The sequence below is a fragment of the Dermacentor silvarum genome, chromosome 5 (assembly GCF_013339745.2).
Source record: "Dermacentor silvarum isolate Dsil-2018 chromosome 5, BIME_Dsil_1.4, whole genome shotgun sequence".
Classification (NCBI taxonomy): Eukaryota; Metazoa; Arthropoda; class Arachnida; order Ixodida; family Ixodidae; genus Dermacentor; species Dermacentor silvarum.
In genome coordinates, this window is record NC_051158.1 from 9,153,332 (window position 1) to 9,175,219 (window position 21,888).

At 47.2% G+C, this 21,888-nt stretch overlaps 1 protein-coding gene across 1 annotated transcript in view; it reads right to left on the reverse strand.

Annotated features, from left to right (window-relative positions):
- The window catches only part of LOC119452747 (activating transcription factor 7-interacting protein 1-like), a 120,470-nt gene that overhangs the window by 64,178 nt on the left and 34,404 nt on the right, over positions 1–21,888 (reverse strand). The window contains 2 exon segments of the mRNA XM_049667352.1: positions 11,471–11,728; positions 21,401–21,723. Coding sequence (XP_049523309.1) covers positions 11,471–11,728; positions 21,401–21,723 — 581 coding nt within the window.

A 21,888-nucleotide genomic window follows, 5' to 3' on the forward strand; every position in this document is an offset into this window, starting at 1 on the left:
GGACGAAGATTTGCCAGAAGACAGCTGTATTCTGAGTCAATCACTTTCGCACGATTTCACATGACTCTGCAGTGGGCACATTGGCATCTATGGGAACAGCGTTCTTGGATATTATTGCACTGCATGCAGCAGGGAATTTACAATCTTGCGTCGAAAACAGCAAAGAAAACGCCTGCTCTTGCTTCTGCAATGTCGTCATGCAGGATCATTGCAAGTGGTTGGACTTGCCAACTGCTGCTGGCTGATTGCGAGATCATTCTCAGTAGCAGTGTGCAAATACCAAATAGCAGATTTGAATTGAATCAAGAAAATAAAGTCGAACATCGAATCAAATATTAAATCTCGGGAAACTTTCGAAATGCCTAAACATTTTGGGCAAGAAAGCATGGTGCTGCACATGCTCAGGAGTCTTCTAGCATTGCATAACAAGAATGTAGCAAGCTATCAGGTACATAGAAATGAAGATATACAGTACGGTCTACTTTTATTAAAGGGAGCTCCAAATTAGTTGGCCAGCACTGATTACGGCTCAGTTCTAGCATATGAAGGTCTCGAAAATATTTCTTTAGCAATAGACTATCTGTTGAATAAAATCTGTGCTTTCTTTCTCTCTGAAGCTAAAGAATTAGTTATGTTATGTTGTCTCAGTTTAATAGTGAACCTGTGTTTTATAGCAGTGTTGTATTGCATATAAAGTACTGCTTTCCACTTTTCCTCTAAAATATAGATGGGCTTTCCAATCTTTACAGCATGTGGGTTATTGTAAGGCCAATCTGCACAACAGACGAAAGTGTGGACAGCACAGCACATGACTCAACCACCGCTCCTTGCGTAGCCATCGTTAGCACTGCATAAGTCGACCACGGCCGGTGCCGAAGGTGATGAGCAGGCCGCAAGCCTTGCAGAATCCTTGCCGCAAATACCCAATATCACGCGCACAGGTTAGACTTACAGCTATTGAAGCAGCATTCATGATCTGTGTGCCTTACAACAGGCCCAATCATCGTACATGCTTTCGCACTTCCGAAAATATTTGCAAATTCTGTTGCCACGCCCACTGTCCAAGTTGCGGTAGCATTTCAATCGGTCCAGTTGACCTGAACAGAGGCAGCCCCGGGCAACATGGCCACGAATTGCGGCATTTGGGCACTGTGTGCGATCCCGGCATTGAGCCAACGGCACATGCAGTAGGGCAGAAGCGCTCTCAGAGTCCACGTCAGCTGGGGCATCCAGACCGCGGCTTGCTCGGTGCTCCTTTTACGCCAAAAACAACCAAGTGGGGTGCTCGTTTGCACTGAATCGAGCATGAGGGGCTCTGCAGCGCACGTGAAATGCGGTACTGGCGGGTTTCTACATCGAATTTATCGAATATTCAAAAAATCAAATAACAAATATTCGATTCACAAATCCAATTACAGTAGAGACTCGCCGATACATTCCTGCTTAATACGATTTCCCGGCTCCTACGTTCTCAATAGCGAAAAATAAACATAACCCCATAGAGGAATGTGTTAATACATTCCAGTTAATACGTTCCCGGAAAATACAATTATTCGGCAGCAACATTCAGCATCGCGGCAAACTGCGGTTGTACGATACGTTCTGCAGCGAAAAATTATCATCCAGGTGTGGAAAAAGGCCGCTCTCATGTGCTTGTGAAGAGCTAAGTGGCAGACAGCCGCCGCGCGGCTTCTCTGCAGTGCTCAATCCCCCCCCTCCGCGACTTCTCTGCATTGCTCGTTCGCCCGAAGTGACGAGCGGTGAGCTAATTGACCTTTGCGCTACCACGCCTTTCGCTTCAACGCGAACTACTAAGCGGCAAAAACAGGCGGACGCCGCGCGCACGGTGCTACGACTCGCCGAGATCGTAGCTGAGGTGGTGGCGGACGGGGCGCCTGAAGACGGCGGCGAGAACGAAGGCTTGCGCCCACCGGCTACCTTCGCCGAAGCCCTTGCTGGCCTGGAAGCCTTAGAAAACTTTTTTGCACGAAAGACAATGAAAATGCGGACAAGGGTCTGCAATGTGCGCAAAAGGAGTTGTTCCTGTCCAAGGGTGTGACGCACCAGCAGAAAATACAGTCGAATCACGATAATTCGAACTTGAAGGGGCCCGAAAATTTGTTTGAATTAAAAGGACTTATTTTTGACGTATTTGTGCACCATAGCGCTACGTACGAACGGTGCGAGTCGTGAAATGTCACAGCGCGCAAACGAGAGCCACGAAACTGCCCATGCCGGCCAACGCTCGCATCCCGATAGCACCTCTTCATCTTCACACCCACAATCTCTCTTTCTCTCGCATCCCGCTAACGGCAGTGAACGAAACTTCAGGGAGCGGACCACGCCGGCACGGTGACGCGCTGTGATGTGTTTTGTGTGTCACTGATCTCGGGGGCGTGCGGGTGTTATGAGAGATGGATAGGGAAGACGCATGGCGACACAGCAAGCAGATTTTATTTACACGCGAACTCAAAAACCTCAAACCAAAAATTCAAACACACCCTGAACTAGAACACAATGCATAAATAAATGTTAACAAAAATATACAACCGACCAAGTCTATCCACGTTCATGCCCTTAACTTTGCCTACGCTAGTCCTAGGCCCTTCTTACACCAAAGTCTGGCATCACTGGCCTACTGTAGCGACGATACAAGAAAGTCGTTCTTACAAAGTTCGTCGATGGGGTTGCTCGTATCTTTCCAGCCGGAATCTCGTAGAGTCCTTTTCCCTGTGGCCGTTTCGCCGATCTTCGCATAAACGTTGCTGCATAGAAGTCGGTCTTTCAACTGGCTCGTCTCGGAAGCCTGGGTAACCCGGTCGCTGTTGCTGACGTGGCCGGGAGAGGTGACGGGTTAGGCCTAGCGATGTCCTCGGCCGCTGCTTCCGTCTCGCTCCTTTCCCGAGAGCCGACGTGGCGTTCCGGGGATCATCGCACGTGCCGGTCTGCCATAGAAGGGGGAGCCTCTCTGGGGTGCCTGGTCTTGCCGTGAGGAGCTGCAGCTCGTCCAGGAGCCTCGCCCGAACTTGCCGAGGTCGACGGCCACACCGTGGACGGCCAACGTCACGGACTCGGCCAGACCCCCAAGTCTCCCGTCGCCAGTGCGGTGCTGGCGATGCGACCTTCCTGGCCCGGAACCACGTCGATAATGCTCAGACAACGCCGTTTCTCCTTCGATCACGCCTCGGGTCACGCGCCTCGCGCGCTCGCGCCGTTCAGAACGCTCCGCTCACATCGTCCTCGTCTTCTTTTATTTCGCCTCCGGCGTCTTACTCATGACACGCGCGCGCACAGAGACCGCGTCGAAGGTGAGGGAGGAGGGCGGCAGGGAAGCGCATTTGGCCTCGGCAACCCCGTCGCTTCGGTGGCTCCCCTTGCCCTCCCTCTCAACTCCCTAGTAGCTCCCTCACCTTCGACTCTCCGTGCGTGCCCGCCGGCCCGGCGCCAGCTTAACCCGCTCTCCGAAGTTTCGTTTTCTGCCGTTGAAGCGAGTGTTGGCCGGCGTGGGCAGTTTCGTTGGCCGGACTGGGCCTCCGCCGCCTCCGCGTTGCTTCCCTCTGTGCTGCAGCCGCTGCGTTGGCTGAGACGTCAGCGCGTATACGCGTGTTCCGGCACGACGCTGAAACGGCGACCTTACCATTTGAGAGAGGAAATTTTCGCCACGGTATATTTTTCTTTCTTTTTTGTTTCTCCGCGCAGCGTTGAGGGGTGTCTCCTAAGCTTTTGCTTTATGGCGGTGTCGGAGCATTGCCAGTCGGAGGCGCCCCCACGTGAATTGGCGTGCTACTGAGAGCATTGTCGGTGCGCGGTTATGTTCGAATTAACCGTCGCAAATGCTTTCGCGTTCGAATTACCGAGCGTTCTCGCCCATTTGAATACACATAACTTTGACGGAACCACAGCGCCAGTTCGAATTAAAGAAATTCGACTGTAACTATGTTTTGCAAGAAATAAATGTTTTCTGCCTTTGCACCTCAATATGGGCTTGTCAGCTTCAATTTTTACTGGATTCGGATCATACGTTTTCCCGGATCGTACGCTTATTTTTCGCGTATTTTTTGAAAACGTATTAACGAGGTTCTACTGTATTAAAATGTTCACCATTCGATTCATGACATTCAAGTATTCGCAAACCCCTAATTCTCGGTAACACATAATTGATAATCTTTAGTTAAATAAAATGAAACATATACAGTAGAACATTATTGATTAGACCCCGTTGTGTACCCTTTCCCACCACCAACGTTCGTAATTGAGAACGCAAAAAATGACCCAATACGGATACGCTTCTTTTTTACCAGTTCATACATTTCCCAAAAGCACAATCTTTTGGCACCAACGTTCAGTACATCGCCAAACTGCGATAATTCAGTGTTTTTCAGCCACTCGATTCCATGGAGAATAGTAACTGCCCGCTGTAGCAGCTTCCCTGCTATAGTCATCTGCCCATCTCGCGTGAAAACGCTGGCATGCACTCAGTTTCCTATTCCAGTATCAGCAAATCTCCTGGTGAGTTGTTACACGCCGCATTCACAGCTATCGCCACCAACCCTATTGCGATAAGCATCTTCACCTATCCATTTCGTAGCGCGTGGTGCCATTGGAAGCGTACTGCCTGCTTTTCATAGCCGATAACCCAAACGCACCATTGTTCCCCTCTGCAGGTGGCTCGAGGTGAGCGTCACATCATAGGCATTGTTTTCCGGTGTAGCCTACCAGCTCAATTTTATTTTGGTTTTCTGTCGCCATCTTTGAAACACTGCACAATAAGAACAGGACAATGTGCGCCTCCATCGCTCAAGCCCCACGAACTTGATTCGGATCGGCGTCTCATGTCGCAACAATTCACATCGAGTGGGCACGTAAAAACTTCCCACCAAACATGCCCCACTCAAAGAAGTTTCTGACCCAGGCCAAATATTAAGAGTGCTAAAACAAGCTTGCCAAAGCCCCAAAAACGACACTGCGCATCTTGGGCTGCTCAGAGTCTGCCCCAACAGCTCGGCGTGCGTCGGCATCTCGTGCAGCAGCGATTCAACGCAATGCTATGCATTATGTAGGTGTCAACTACAGCCGAGTCTGTCAAATTTGTTAGCGACTTCGGATTGTGTATTTTCCCGGTTAGTATGTATTTTTCCGGGTTATTTTACAAAACGTATGAACGAGGTTCTACCAGGGGCCGGAAACTCCCTATACCTCCCATGGGACGGTCGGTCCCATGCCGATACGCGGCGGCAGCGCCGCTTTCATCACTGCAGCTGCCGGATATCCCCCCTACTGGAAATAATTCACAAACAAAACAATGCCTCCATGACATCACTGATGAGGTCAGAAGGTAGAGGGAGATGGCGTGCACCCGGGAGGAGGAGGGTTGCTGCTGAGGCTCTCCTTTCCCACTTCGCATGCAAGCGGACTGTGTTCGTCATGTGTTCGTGCTCTCTTGCAGGTCCGCTGGCCGTGCGGCGACATTGGCAAAATCACGGAGCAGAACCCACTGAAGTGTGTCGTGTATTAGGAAGCGCTTTCTTCCTACCAGGTTTACCTTGCAAGTTGCCATTCATTTTCTAAACCACTGGGACATTGCTCGTACGCACCAGTGCCAAGCAATTATAATGAATATTTATATAGCAAACCGTTGTTAATTAGCAACATTCGCAGTTAATATATTACATTTCGTCATTTCGTGAAAGTAGTCGCTTTGAAAGTCCTAACTTGCGGTTACGTTTAGGGCTACACTTCAACTAGGCCACAGATATAGTGAGGGGTAGCATAAAAAAAATAACTTCCTGGCACCATCAATCGTTCATTGTGTGTTGTGAAGTGGATCAACTAAAACTAGCCGATTTCTCAGCCAGCCAAAGCTCTAGACAAGTAAAAGTTGAATGCTTTTGTTTTTATTCACACATTCAGTACTCGAAAAAGACTGACCTCCACGCAGTGCGAAAGTGACAATCTACAGAAGCAATTTTCATTCACAACGGAAATTTGTACATAATGAGTGAAAATAGATTGCAGAAGATCCAAACCAATGCGAAAATTATTAACCACCACGGCTGCGTCTTTCTTTCTTTTCTTTTAACCATGGCTGTGCATTTCGACAATGAGTGAACAAAATGTAGAGCCCAAAAACACACACTCGAGCCCTTCATTACAAGTATTTCACCGGCAACAGATGGGCTGCCGTCATGATAAATGAGTCGAGCAACACTACTGTTATGTCAGTCCACTGAGGCTTGCACAGAACTGGTTTACTCATGCAAAATGAATACCTGCTCGGAAAATAGAGTGAAATACTTGTGCTTACCCGTGGTCATTAGGAAACCTGTACCACAGAGCCGCGCAACACATGTGATGCCCCGATTAAGAAATCTTCATCAAACGCTTGTTTGGTTTCCTGCGTCTACCGTTCGTTGCACGCCTCAAGCTTCTCTGTCTTATCTTTCGTATCTTCACACTTGGGACTACAACCGAAGCAGACCAAGCGCGATCTGACTTGTGATGGCAAGGGTGAGCGGAGGCAAGCTCGACGGACGCACGATGGCGACCACTTCCCGCGCTTTGCCCGATTTGAAATTCACAAAAAGACAAATAAGAAAAATAACTTGGGATGTCCGGCAACCGCTAGAAGCGCGCATGTTCTTTGAAACCGCAACAAGCTTTACTTTCCTGGGCCTGTTTCTACTGTTTATGTCTGCAATCTCAAAAAAAAAAAAATAATAATAATAACGCTCAACCTTGCACTCAGCCATGCAACGCTTCAAACAGCGAAGCTGGGCGATCATAGTGCTCTTATTATTACTTACGACGATGATATCTTATTACTCATGATGATGATAATTTCTTTTCGCACGTCTCAGACTTACGGCCGTCAGTGCGCGTTACATAGCGCAGCCTGCAACACCGACACTGCATTCCAATGCCAACACCGCGTTCCAGGATACCCGCTCCGTAAATGCGTCTCTCTCTTTCTCTCGCTCTCATAGCGCGCAAAACCTCTTCACCTCGCAAAGCACGAGCGTACGAACGCTCCAGCTGTGGACTAAGACGACGACGCTCGAACGCAATCATATGGTTCGCATAAATGCATGTTCTACAAGTGTGGCTATATACCCTAGTGGTTATGACGCTCGCTTTGGGATCGGGGGTACGCGGGCTCGAATCCTGCCTCGGCAAGGAAGTGTGTTTTATTTTCTTTCTTGGTAGTTTCTTGATACACACCACAAATTACGGATGGCTTAAACGGCTTTGCTGTTAAAAGACAGAAAAAGCATTTTGTCTTTGCACTGCCGGTCTACAATGGGCTGTTAAAGTGACTTTCATATTAAGAAAGCTACGGACGATTACAAGTTACCCTTCTCCATAGCCATGCTTTTTCTCCTCAACTTGTTCGCCGAGTGAGCGGGGCTAAGCTCAGCCTGGCTCTGCGTCATGATGCGACATTGTGTCGTCTACTTCCAGTTGTCTTGGAGCCAGCCTGCAAAGCCTCTCAAACCTTTCCGCCCGCCGCAGCCTGGCAGTTGATCCCAAGCGAGAGCTATGTAAGCAGCGTGCATTGCGAGCATTCTGTCGCAGCGCCGAGCGTGTTCGGTATTTCGGAAACCACAGGCGTGCTGGGCGTTTTGGCGGATGGGTCGAGGCCTAAACTAAAGCCTCCCCCCCCCCCCCCCCCCATGCTACTATTGCTGTGATGAAGGAGTTTTAGCGTAGACGTACGTGAGTGGCCTAATTGGTCTGCGCGGTCCAGCCACCTGGTGGCGCAGAGCTTAACCAGCTAAACCAGGGGTTCTCAAGCATGTTTGTTCCAGGGAACCCTGCTAAGCTCCATGAAGTGCCAAGGAACTCCCCCCTCCCCGTACCGAATTAAAATGTCCTAATTAACCGAATGTCGAATTATCCAAGGTATCAAGAAAACAATAAATGAATGCTTACTACGTCAACACGCTTTTATTTACTGAATGAATCAGCAAATCTTGTTTCTATTTTGCACAAGAGCAGTGCGGCACCCACCTCGGTGGCTCATTTAGCAAAGGCGTTTCGTGGCTGAGCACAAGGCCACGGGATCGAATCCCGGCCGTGGCGGCCGCATTTCGATGGAGGTGAAATTCAAAAACGCCCGTGTATGTGCTTGCGTTGTAGTGCACGTTAAAGAACCGCAGGTGGTCAAAATTCATCCGGAGCTCTCCACTACGGAGTGCCTCACAGTCAGAACTGGTTTTGGCACGTAAAACCCTAGAAGGAAGAAGAGCAGTGCGGAAGCTGAAGTTCTCGTCATCTCACGACTTATTTGAGCTAGTAGCGGCGAAGGCCTCGAGACATCCTTCGCAGCACGGCCGCTGCGCGTGTCTTCATCTGAGACACACTTTTCACTACCGCGTGTACATCCTGATTATTTTTTCGCTAGTGAGCTGGTCGCCAACAAATCGCCCGCCCATCGCGATGTAGCCGGTGCTCATCATCTTCGACAGCTTTGCACTGAGTCAAAGCGTAACTACTGCTTGCCGCAACCGCTGCGGGCAAAACCGCAGCCGTTATCGACACGATCAAGGACGGCGACTTTGCGGTTCAGAAGGCAGGCGGCCGACGCATGCACTAAGTCAAAATGAAACTACTGTTTGTGCAACAAGTGCGCACGAAACCGCAGTCGCTATCGACGCGATCATGGATGGCGACTACGCAGTTGTGAAAGGCACGCAGCCGACGTGCGCACCGAGTCAAAATGAAACTACTATTTGCCGCAACCGCTGCCTGCGGACGAAACTGTGCTGGTTATCTCGGAGACCGTAACTTAACACCGTGTCCATTTCTCCCGTTTGTAGATAGGGTAGGTGCCGATAGCGTGGGCACTGCCGTTTACTTCGGAGGAATAAAAAAATTAATGCAAGGAGCACCACAAATGCGCGCCGCAAAAGAGCTAAAACGACGCTAGCGTCCAAAAACGAAGTGACGCAGTCCTCATCGGTGTGGTCCTCGGCGGCAATCGTACGCTATACGTGACTGACGGCACCGCCGGGACTCTTTGTGCCTAATTGTGCCCGCAAAGCCTTTATTCTTGCGTTAATTGCCGCGTGTAACACCGCGTTGGCAGCTAGCCGTGTGCCTTCATAAGTGCGTAATCGGCACCTACCCTATCTACAAATGGGAGAAATGGGCACGGTGTTAAGTTACGGTCTCCGAGATTCAAGTGCGAAAGCTTAGGCGAGCTGCCCATGGCTGCCCGTTTTCGGAGATTGGGTGGCTACAAGCTGCTTGCGAATTTATTGCGCAGTTTGTGCGTTGCCGTTACGCACTGTGATGTGCTTTTTGACACTCGGGCATAGGTAATTGAGGTTCTGTGGATCAAGTGCACCTCGTGTTCGCCGTTTTAGCCACTTGGCGAGCGCGGGACCACGGAAAATTTATCAGTGGCTGGCGGAAGCCCGAGCAGGGGCCTGCGGAACCCCCGGGTTCCGTGGAACCCACTTTAAGAACTCATGAGCTAAACAAATAGCTAATATATTGCTGTAACCAAGTGCAAAACATTTTAATCATTTAGAAAAACAATGTGTTTACGCTCCTACCAACAATTTACACCAAAATCAAAGTAGAATACATTTGGCTTCTGCTATATTAGTTCTCTGTTTGGTTGAGCTCTGTGCCACCAGGAGGTTGCACCGTCCAGGAGGTTGCACCGTCCAGGCTGTTCACGTTTCCGCCTCCACTCATCCCGTAATACGCTTAGGTCCAGTCCGCTTGCGCTTGCATTTACCCGAATACTGGATGCGTGACACTATTGTGGTATATAGTAATCCTTCATTATGAAGTGACGGCCGCAAATGCGTAGATGCTGGTGCCGATTGGATACCAACAACCAGCGCTTCAGCCACTCCGCTCGCATGTTTGCCTTGCAGAGGGGCACGATGTCACAGCTTGACATGTTGCAGATCACTACGTTTGCAGCGCACAATGCATGGGTGAACCATGGTGGTCACGAAAAGACAGATCATGACCAACGAAGATCGCGCAGCTTGCGTCAACATGAGGCACGTTGTAACACGAGCAGACAACACTTGCTGTGTGCCGAAAGTGCTTGAATGTAGTGATAAATTGTGTTTGTGCATTCTCTTTCTGCTAACTTTTTTTGAAGAAACAAATTAACCAACATTCCAACTATTACAAACATTTGTTCACCGTAAAGTTGGAAAAATTATCGATGATGCGCCCTGGGCAGCCAATTGGATCGCTCGCCCTACTGACGTCATATGGTCAAATCGCGTCACCTGATTAGGGGCAGCTGAAAACTCGGCTGAGTGGCATGCTGCGATCGGTAGCGATGTGCCTTTTAAGCTTATAAAAATTACATGCTTTACGCAGAGCACTTAGATGCGTCAATTAATGATCAGATGGATCTACCCTAATGACGCAGTACGTTTGTACAGAATCGTCAAAATCGCTTCAGGGTCACATTGCGCATAGCTGTGTCTGCTGCGCGTGGCCTCTGAGATAGCAGCGGTGTGCTGCATAGCGTAGTCTACTGCAGCCGCCACAGGGTGCCGCAACAAGCACTTTTACCGCCGAGGCACTTAACTTTTGAGTGGGCTTTGCTCCCTTCTCCCCTGTGTAACTTCCAGCGCACTATACTTGCGGACAACTTTCTGTGGCAATGAAGCGAAAGCTACGGGCGCGTGGATGCTGCACATGTGTTACCGCGCCAAGTAGTCCGGCAGCATTTGACACTGCTTTTGGCTGCTCGGAACAGACGCTGAATCGACGCAGCTTCCACGTGCGACGGTTTCGCGTTTGCCCAGACGCGGAAGGGAAATGCCACAAAATAAGTAAACTTTTACACTCAGTGGTGTGTTCTGTCTGATTTAACTGTTGCTAATAAGCTGTTTATGTTTTCTCTTCCCCACCTTAAACGAACCTAGATTAAAACACTGGACTCTTTTCAGTAGTGCTCTCACTTGTGTGCGCTTTGCTTCCGTAGCTTTCCCTTCATTGCCACAGAAAGTTTTCCGTGAGTATAGCAGAGATGAAAAGAGAGAGAAAGCAATGTATTGGTGCAATAAATCCACTAATACTTGAAGGATTAAAAAAGTTCTTGTGCAATGAGATTCACGACATGTCCCTTAATAGTGAGGCCATTCTATGATTAGTTAGAAATGTGTATCAGAGCCCTTAAGTTTCATTTTTCAGCCCATTCCATGTCTGTGCTGTCTCATTTCGCATCGAAAAATTATCACGAAATCAAATTTTTTCGCTTTCCCCGCCAATTTTGTTACTGCGGGGTTTAACAGTACTACCTTATCATCCCCATGATAGCTGAACGTTCGAAGCACCAGAGTTCCCTCTAGAAATTTTTCTAGTAAACTCCATGCACACAGAATCTGAAAGGAACATGCAAGAACTCTGTGCTTGCACAGAGGACTTGTTAACTGAACAAACACTTCACACTGTTTTTTGAGATAAGAAGAGTAAGAGAAATTAAACTTACCGCTGCAAGCATTGAGGCATTGGTACCAGTCACTCTGATCTGTTGTGCAGGAGTCAGCGGACGTGCGGGCGATGTGCTGCCTGAAGCCACAGTCGAGACAGTCACATTCGAGGCACGTGTGGCAGTCACACTGGGAGCACGAGACGTGACAGAAGTAGGTGCCATCACGGTGGTAGGTATCGTCTTGATACCAGGGGATGCAGGTGTTGGCGCCTGTGGCTTCAAGGGTGGCATTCGTACGCACACGCCAACAGATCTCTGCAAGCCATGACAGTTTTCCATAAATATGCATGCATGGAAGAAAACATTAAAATATTTGAAGCAGCAATTGTTCAAGACAAATAGAAAACAACATTAATAAGAACACTTCGTTGTGCAGATATTCGGGGCAAGTGCCACCACTGGAAAGACTGGCAATGCAGTCAGCACGACGTGGCATGAGGGATAACATGGCCACAGCTGCCGTGTCAGCTGCATCATAAGTAGAAGAGCAGGTTGAGAATGAAAGTTTTAGCAGCCCGAGAACATCCTTAGCCACACTGTGGTTTGAAGTTCATGTATGACAAATAATGAGACATCAAAAAGAATTTAGAAAAAATAAAGTATCATTGCGAAGGACGATCGCATGTCCTCGCAGGTGTCTGCATTCTTTTCTATATGGTATGCTTCAATGGCCAGCCGTGCAGGCCCACTCTTACTGTGGTACAGAATATTTTTTTTTTAGTGTCTGTGTAGCTGCAACTAACAGGTAAAGCCAAATTCGTACAAAAAAAAAAAAAAAACATAAGAATGAGGAACGTATCAGCGGGGTTCTACTGTACCAGATTAAGTGAGCATGAAAAGTCACTTAGCAAAAACCCCCTTTGCACTTCTTGCCTGCACAATGTGGTCAGTGTGGGTGTAGGACTATGTTTGAAAAAACAAAGGATTCTATACTGCAGTAAGAGGACGCATGTGTGGCTGGCCATTGAGACATACCATATAAAAAAGACTGCAGACACGAGCATCAGTAGAATGTCAATCATGTTCCATGACACTGAGGTTTTTGTACTTTTGTGGGTGATTAATAGGCTACACTTCCTTTGCCTGTTCTTTCACACTGCCTGGCGCATGTGTAGCATTCATGTATCTATACTGGATGCTTTCCCAATAAGAGTTAAGTTGCGAGTCAGCCCCAAAGTTGTGTTTTGAGCATCTTTCATCCTTCATGCGATGTTTCTAGTCTTCCATTTTATTTTGTCATGCAAGTAATGTCCACCTCTCTATATAATCTTGGAGAGAGCATGTAATACTGTATTTACTCGAATCTAACATGCTCCTTTTTCCAGGGAAAATCGACCCAAAAATTGTCTGCACCGTTACAATCGGACACGAAACCAAAACCACATTTGCGGCGTTGGCAACACCTTATCAGAGCTGTCAGAAGCAGTGTCGTCATCACAAAATGGCAACAGAGCACGTTTTCAAGGTTCCTGTGGGTTCATTTTATGATCGACTACGATCTGGAGTGTTATTCTTGGTCAATCACTTTCGAAGATATCACTTTCGCGAGATTTCGCACAACTTGGCACCAGATGCACTGGTGTAATTGGCCGCCAGCGTTTCTGGCGTGTGCCAAGCTTGTATCTATGCAAAGTGCCAGGAACACTGTAAGATGGATACTTCGACAAGTTCAATGCACAGTCTCGTGAAAGTGATAGTAGTACAGTTAAGCCTCGATATAATAAACTTCCTCAATTGAAGGAAGAAAGAACGCGGCCGCATTGATATCAGTTATTTCTGCCAGAATGTTTGGGACATACGAATATATTCTTTTATGAAAAAATACATATTTTACTTGACAGTGCGTAGTGTTCGATAATTCGTTTGCAGCATCTAATATACAATGGCATTGGCAATGCAGTTATTATTCATGTATTTGATCCCTCGACAAATTCTATGAGGAGGAGGCCGCGCTGCAACCTGAGCCCCCCCCCCCCCGAACAAAATTTCTGGCTACGACACTGGTGGACATAAACATAGGCTGATGATGACGATGATGATGATACACATAATCCGAGGGCGAGAAATGCAGAGAGCCCACCATCGGTTTCTCTGGCTCTTTTGCCGTTTTATCATCGGCAGAGCACTGAGCCATTGCGAACGCCGGGGAGCCGGGGCTCACCGCGCGGCACCACACGAAAGGACACAATCGAGTCAACACTGCCACTGCCCCTGAGCAAGCACTTTAGGACATTTATACAGCCCTCAACACTACACGCACGAGGCATTTTCTGGCTGCTTCCCACAAAGTCAATGTTTTTCGAGCCACGCAACATGCAACCAAACACTGTAGAGCAGAACAGGCGAACGCGATGTTGCATGGACCAAAAACGAAACTACGAAACTATTACGACCGGATGTATCGCCATGCCATTTTTTCTTATTGAATTTTGCGCTAAACTTGTACTTCCTCGCTTGTAACGGTTTAAAAAGTTGGCAAATGCTGTTTATGTATGTTTAAGGTGTATTTCATTTCACTTTATTAACAGCGATAAATCGCTCTCGACCAATCGCGACCAGCCTGCGTTTGTAATCTCCGACGTCGCGAACGTGTAGTGCGGGAAATTCGAAGGGGCATCAGCACCTATCCTTCAGTTTTTCGCTATTTTCTCGCTTATTAAACATCTGTTCGCTATAAGAATGGTATGACTGTGATTGTGATAGAATAATCTACCATTAAAGCTCAACTTCCGGTTTCTCTTTAGTGTCCCTTTAAGCGTGTTTGAATTAACGAGATTCGACTGTATAGTCTGTATCTATTAACCAATTTGGGCAATCTTATTTGTCATGATATTGTAACGTTGCAGAAGCCACATATGCAGGTGTATTTACAATATATACAAGAGAGGCAACGATACATAAACAAAAAGGCTGGCAAGAGCGATTCTACCTCTACACCACGTCAAATCATCTTCTGACTGGCACTACTCTTGGTTGCACTGTAACAATATTGTTGTGAATCACTTTAAAATTACCTCATATTTCTTAAGCTAACATTCGTTTTGACACCTGTGCTAAGGCACTTTATACATAAACCGATATATATCCGCTGCCAAAAATTGTTGTTCTACGCGTCATTTTGTCCACGGACGCAATTTGCCAGAATCTAGCCATATACAGCTTCGCTGTAAAAAAAAGAGGGTGCGCATGATTGCACTCGAATGAAACGCTATGATTTTAGCTGGCACGGCATTCGGCGTGCGAAGTGCCATTCCAGGAAAGTTTTTTTCAGACGCTGCGACAAGCCTGGCCCGGTACACCTTGACAAAAAAAAAAAAAAACTTCCCCCTCAAAGTGAGTCGCAAGCAGCAATATCTACTCACACTTGCTCATCGACTGCGTTCGATAAGAGAGCAGAACCGCACAACAAAGTTGTCTGTTCAGACTCTGCGGAGTGTGAATGGGCTGAATGCACTCGGTAACATCGAGCAGCGTCTCTTTTTTTAAATACCTCTTGCTATTGAAGAGCATGCATCTTTATTTGCAGCAGAAACAGCTAGTCTGAAGGCATATGCAAACCATGCCACATCGTCTGCTGCACAGACAGTCCCCGAGAGCTGGTTGCAAGTCGACGCAAGCGCCACCCTCGGATGGGCAGCAGGTTGGGGCCACCTTTTCAAGAGAGTTTTCCAAATGACCTCATCTAGTAACGTTGCGTTCAGCCAAGATTAGGTCTATCACAGTCGCCGAGTTTGTGTGTCTACTACCGAGCAGACCTGAGCGACTGACCTGAAGCTAATTAAGCCATTAGGATGAAGAACACTGGTTTTGTAGTTCAGTTTTGACCTTACAGATTTGCAATAAGCCTTTCTTCATTTCCTACAGTGCACACACAAAAATCTCGAGGCGACGACACAGTACACAATCAACACCGGTACGTTGCTGTTCTTCAAGGCTGCCAGTCGCACTCACAGGCACTTCCCTAAATTAAATGTGACTACGCACATGGCTAATTTAATGTATTTAGCCTCCGAGGTGCATTGTTTGCCTCGTTTCACAAATGGGCAGCAAGTGGAGGCCCCTTCAATACAGCAGCGTGAACAACCGTTTCGTTCAGCTGCCAATGGTGTCAATACTGGCATCGGCATTATCATGAGAAAACTGCATGTTCTTTAAATGAATGATCTATATGCAAAGCCCTAATCTATGAATACTTTACAGAACACATTAATTGCGTGCATGAAGAGAGTATGAAGAATGATAAGTAGGCAGCATAACAATGCTCCCGTACTACGGTTTCCCATTCATTGTTTTCGAAGGTGTGTGGTGTCGCTGATATCAGCGCGAATCGTGGTGATGCGACTGTGCTTACATGCACAAAATCTGTGTTTTGCTATGTTCTGACATTATTTGATGTCACTGATGAGCGACTAGCATTATATTTCAAGCGAACAACGAGCGGTCGATGTACCTGCCAATGTAAACAAATGCGCTGGTCGGTGCTTTGGATTGCTTGCAGCGTTCTTCGGGGATACAAATGCGGAAAGCAGTGCTCTCACAACATCTTACAGTGAGTGTCTGAAACACTTCCCTGAGAAACTGCAAAAGACCTAAAATAGCAAGCAGCACGTATAAAATCAGGGGTTAGGGCTACTCTTGGCCTTCATAATGCAGCGCGATATGTTGTGCACGGGCGCTGGCTCTCGTGGCTATTAAATTTGTTGGAATTGTAGCTGCCACTGTTCTACAGACCCAAAGAGCTGGCGCAGCTGACACTGTCACCCAAAGTTGCGGGGCGGTCCCGAATCGGCTGAGTGTCTGCCCTTCACCGATTTCATTCTCCCCGCAAGCGAGGCTGGCATGCCTTGCCCGCCTTCCCCACTGGTGTGCCGCTCGTCCCGTTACAGGAAGAGGTTTGCTCAGCTGCTCGGTCAGGTTTCATTTTTTACGCTTTGTTGCTTATTTAACATTATTTTTGAATCTGCACAACGATTGTATTATCAGACGCGTGACAGGGAGGTCTCGGGAACCTAAAAATTCCATTACCTTGACATGGTAAAAAAAAATCACCGGAGTTGCCTTTAACCGGGTGCACGTTGGGTTCAGGGGCCCGTTGGAATCAGGTGCTGCTCTGTATCAGTGCTGTTACAAGCATTTTTTCTTATATCAGAGGGTCTTTAACTCGTTTTTTAAATGGTGCGTGCATGTAACATTATTTTCATGACAGCAAACTATTTATTAGAGCAGCTTATGCAAATTAATAAGCGCTTACAATAGTGATAAGCGGCCAATAGGTGGTCTTAAACATTCATGCTGCAGCCCAACTTCTTTCCAGTGAAGTCTTCCCTTGTTTGCACAAGAAATAAGCACATTCGAAGGTCTTCATGACAATAGGCCATAATCGGAGACAGAAGGGGGGTAGCACACAACCAATGCCAAACACCAAGCACTTCTTAAAGCTCCCACTGATGCCAAAACTTCTGGACTAAACGAAGTTCCAAACAGACTAGTGCTCTCCTTTGAGCAGTTGCGTGTTGCTGCTATCTAGACACAAATGTGCTTGCACTTTTTCCTTGTTGTAAAGTGTACACTTCGTGCTTTTCAGGTCCTTATCACGCTACAGTCAACTTCTATTAATTAAGCCCTGTCAAGATTAAAGAAATTGATCAAATTATCTAGAAAGTCAAATTGTACAAGAAGCAGAAAAAGCGTCAAAACACTCCGCTATTCAATTGGCAGTAATTGCCCAATTCTAACACGCCCTGGAATTGAATGCAAACCCACTTTCTATGTGTTCAAAGTAGAAAACTAACATAGAAATGACAGCGCTTCTAAACAAAGCAGAAATCTAACACGCACCCAATTTTTTAGCACGAAAAACGTAGCATCCTACGATTCTCGCAGTAAAAAAAAGATGAAGCCAACAAACTTTACTTAAAATTTATTTACACCTTAAGTTCAATGTCATCACTCTCTGACAGCGCTTCATTGCTGTCTGTCACAACATGTCCTCTGTACAGTCCAGCATTTACCCCCGGTCCTCTCATCCACAGATACAGTAAAATCTCGTTAATTCGACTCTCGGTAATTTGGAAAATCGGTTAAATCAGACGCGTCATCTGGTCCCTGTAAATATACGCATCACTCTACGAGACTGGGCGCTCGTTATTTTGGACGGATTTGACCGCAAATCGGATAATTCAGCGACTTTCGGGCCAGTAGCCAGGCTCGAAAATGAAAAACAGAAGTATTGGGAACATCAGTGAAGCTGAAAAGCAGCGTCGCCATGGGCATCAATTATCGACTTGGCTTGACGACTTAAGGCTGGATGAACGCCTTCTCTGTTTGTTTTTCTTCCGTTTAGCGTGTTGGTTTTGTCGGTGCCATTTTGTTGCTTTGTTCACGTTGGTGTGCTGCATCATTGAACGCCGTTTTATCGAGGAACGATTCAGTACGGCTCCTTCAGCTTGATCGTTGCTGGTGCTTTCCCGCTGAGCGCTCGTGTGACCGCACTCTCCGCCGATGGCAACGCCGGCGAAGCGGCCCAAGTACGAGGCCAAGGAATTGGCCACCACAGTAGAAATTTTGCGTGCCCTGAAAAATGGGCTCTCTCGACAAGAAGTGATGGTGAAGTACGATGTTAAAAGAAGTACTCTTAGTACATATGGTAAAAATGAAGAGCAAATTCTTCAGGCGTTTGAAGGTGAGAAGTTCGACGCATTGAGAAAGCGGCTACGAACAGCAGCTCATCCAAAGTTGGAAGAAGCCTTTCTTCAGTGGGTGGTTAGCGCGCGTAATGCGAACCTGCCGTTGAGTGGACTGCTGATTATGGCACAAGCTGAAAAGTTTGCAGCGATGATGGACATTGATTCCTTCAAAGCATCAGAAGGATGGTGTGCACGCTTCAGAGAAAGACACAGCCTCGTCTTCAAGACCGTTTGCGGCGAAAGAGGTGCCGTGAATGAAGACGCGGTCAACAGCTGGAAGTGCGCTCAGCTGCTGGAGCACCTTGCTGCCTACGATCCGAATAACGTCCGAATAACGTATTTAACGCTGATGAGACAGCACTGTTTTTCAAAGCTTTGCCAGACAAAACCGTGACTATGAAAGGGGATCCTTGTGTCGGTGGCAAAAGAAGTAAGGAACGGGTGACCGTACTTTTAGCCGCCAACATGACGGGGACAGAGCGCTTGCCGCTTCTCGTCATTGGAAAGGCGCAAAAGCCACGCTGCTTTAAGAACATTAAGACTCTTCCCGTGGATTACCGTGCCAACCGAAAAGCGTGGATGACGGGTGAAATTTTTGCAACTTGGATCCAAAAGTTGGATCGACAGTTCTCTGCCAAGAACCGCGAAGTGCTAATCGTGCCAGACAACTGCAGTGCACATAACAGTGCCATCATACTGAACCACACTGAAGTTGTTTTTTTGCCGCCGAATACGACATCGGCACTTCAACCCATGGACCAGGGCATAATCCAATACGTGAAAACCAAGTACCGTCGGCGTGTGTTAGAACGTAGGCTCCTGTGCCATGAGGTCGGCAAACAATACGACGCGAGTCTCCTGAGTGCAGTTAGCATTCTTGCGCATGTGTGGCAGAATATGCCTGCGCACGTCATCGCTAACTGTTTCAGGCACAGTGGCTTTGTTGTGCCCGACTCCAGCAATGCTGCTGCAGCCGAAGTGTCGCCAAACGACGGTGCCGACGACGGACAGGATTACGGAAGTGTTCTGCCTGATGCAGTGACACTCGACGATTATATCGGCATTGATGATGGCGTTACCACTGCCGGCTCTCTGACTGATGAGCCAATCGTCAAGGAGGTCATACATGGTGACGAATCCATAGAATGAAGAGGAGCCTCAAGAGGAGCAGCCACACAGGCCCCCTCGCACTGTGCAGGAAACCGCGGAGGCCCTCGTCGTCCTTGAAGAATTTTGTTTTGGCACTGCAGACAGCATGCGAGCTGCTGAGCACCTTGAAGGGCTCAGAAAAATTGTGTCCACGCGGATTTCTGCTCGAAAACAGACAAGCATCCGTGATTACTTTGTGCAGTAAAGGTACGTTGAAAAAACTCGTGCGTTTATTGTGTTTATTTTGACCATTCGATAATTTGAACATTCGGTTAATTCGGACATTTTTTCCGGTCCCTAGAAATCCTAATTAACGAGCTTTTACTGTACATACCACTACCTAGGCGTCACATTATCAAGCAAACTCACCTGGTCTGACCACATCTCACAACTAGCAGCTGATTGTTCTAAATCGCTCGGCTTAATCAAAAGGTCCCTATCAATGTCACCCGCTTCTATTCGAAAACTTGCCTATGAAACATGCACCCGCACTAAACTTGAATATGCATCACCAATTTGGAGCCCTCATCAGACTTACTTGATTAACGCATTAGAATCTGTACAGAATCAGGCTGCGCGATTTATAGCTTCACAATACGATTGGCACACAAGTATCAGTAGCATTAAATATTCTCTTAATCTCCAGTCCTTGTCAACTTGCACAACTGTGTTTTTTTTTTTTTTCACAAACTCTACTACTATTTTCCCCAGTTGCATAATACACTTCTTCCTCCTCACCGCACTTCTCGTCGACTTTTCAACAGCTTAAGTGTACAACGTCTTCATGGAACTACCACCGCATTTCATAAATCTTTCCTGCCCGTCACAATAGGGCACTGTAACGAACTGCCACAATCAATAGTTATTGAGCGTGACAGCTCAAAATTCAAGCAGTTACTGACAGCCCATTATCAAACCTAATCACCTTGCCTACACCTGTGCCACGTCTTACTACTATTGCTTTATTTTTAATTTATTTATATATATGTGTGTATGTGTATATGTATATTTATTTCTTTTTATTTTCTATATATAGCGTTCATACAATTTTTGATATCATGAATGCTCTGTATTTATGTTTTTGCCCCCCCCCCCCCCCTATGTAATACCCCGAAAAGGGCCTATGATGATGATGATGATCATTAAGTTTGCTAGTCTACATTTATCAACCTACTCTGCAACAATCACAAACAGGAATGTGGGCCATGCCTAAACTAACCTCTTCACTAGTTTAACCTGTGAGGCATGCAATTCTCTAGAATGCCAAATACATGTGGCGCGACTTATTGCCGCTAGCTCAGCATGTAAAATAACTTGCCTTTTGAATTTGCTCTTGTAGTGGAAAACGGTGTAGTGGAAAACGGGAAGTGGAATGATCACACTATGCACATATTACGCGAGAACTACTTCTCACCATCTTGTGATGGCAATGGTGGCGACGCTGGCTAGGCTGGCTTCGACAGTAGGTTGCTGCTATCTCAGTTTTGGTTTTGTATCCAATAGGACCATTCATAAAATTTGAGGGCCAATTTTCTCAGGGGAAAAAAAGCTGCACATTAGAATTGGGCAAATACTGCAATCATTCAATGCAAGCTACTGTTTTTGATTGAAAATCTTCCTAGGGCACGCAGAAAGAAGGCATTTATTGGCAGGGGATAACATGCGTTGGATGCATTAACTGTCCCATGAGCTCAGCCAAGAGAGATGAGGCCACTATTGGGGTGACCACTGCAGTCAGGGGCATGCATACTGACCATTCAAGTTCGAATTATCTGGTGAAGGCCAATTTTATAATCAAGACAACGAAAGTTGTGGCCCATAGAAGTGGATGAGTGCCAGCCGGAAATTTTGACCGGGATTGAAATGACCGAAAATTAAATTAACCGAAGTCAGATTAACAGAGGTCTACTGCAATGATGTGTCAGCTATTGGCTAGTAGCTGTGCAGTTCTGGAATAAGATGCACTCATTACAATAAATACCATTTAAAAAGAAACTAAAGGCAAAACGTAATTTTCGGTTGAAGAAGTGACAGGCAGGGAGGTGCAGTTGTACCACTAAAATATCTTTAGTACACTCTAGCAACGACTCACTCGGCTCCGACGGGCATTGGCGCACTTCTCCTGCTCGGACACAAACTCGTTAAGCTGCTTCTGCAGCTGGAATGACCTTCGCCGCCATCGCTCCAGCGCTCGGTGCAACGTGTCGCACTTCTTTTCCATCGGCTGCAGCAGGGCAGTGGCCTGTGTCACCAGACACTCGCGCACCCGCCGTGACACGTACTGCTCCAGCTGCTTGCGGTTCAGCACCACCAGACTCGGACCCACAGGCACACCCACAGACTCCCCGGACGCTGCCACCACTGCTGCAGAAGCTGCGGAGGGATGTACGCCCTCCTCCTGCTTCAAGACACTCCCTAGAAATAAGAAAAAGTGACATACCATGGAAATGCATGTCATCGCCAGGAAACAACAGTATAGCAACAAATTGAGCTAGACAGTGTCCGTTTATCTCGTGATGTGCTGAGTACTACAGGCAAACCACAGAAGGACATACCAGATTAGAACTTTTTACACTCCAT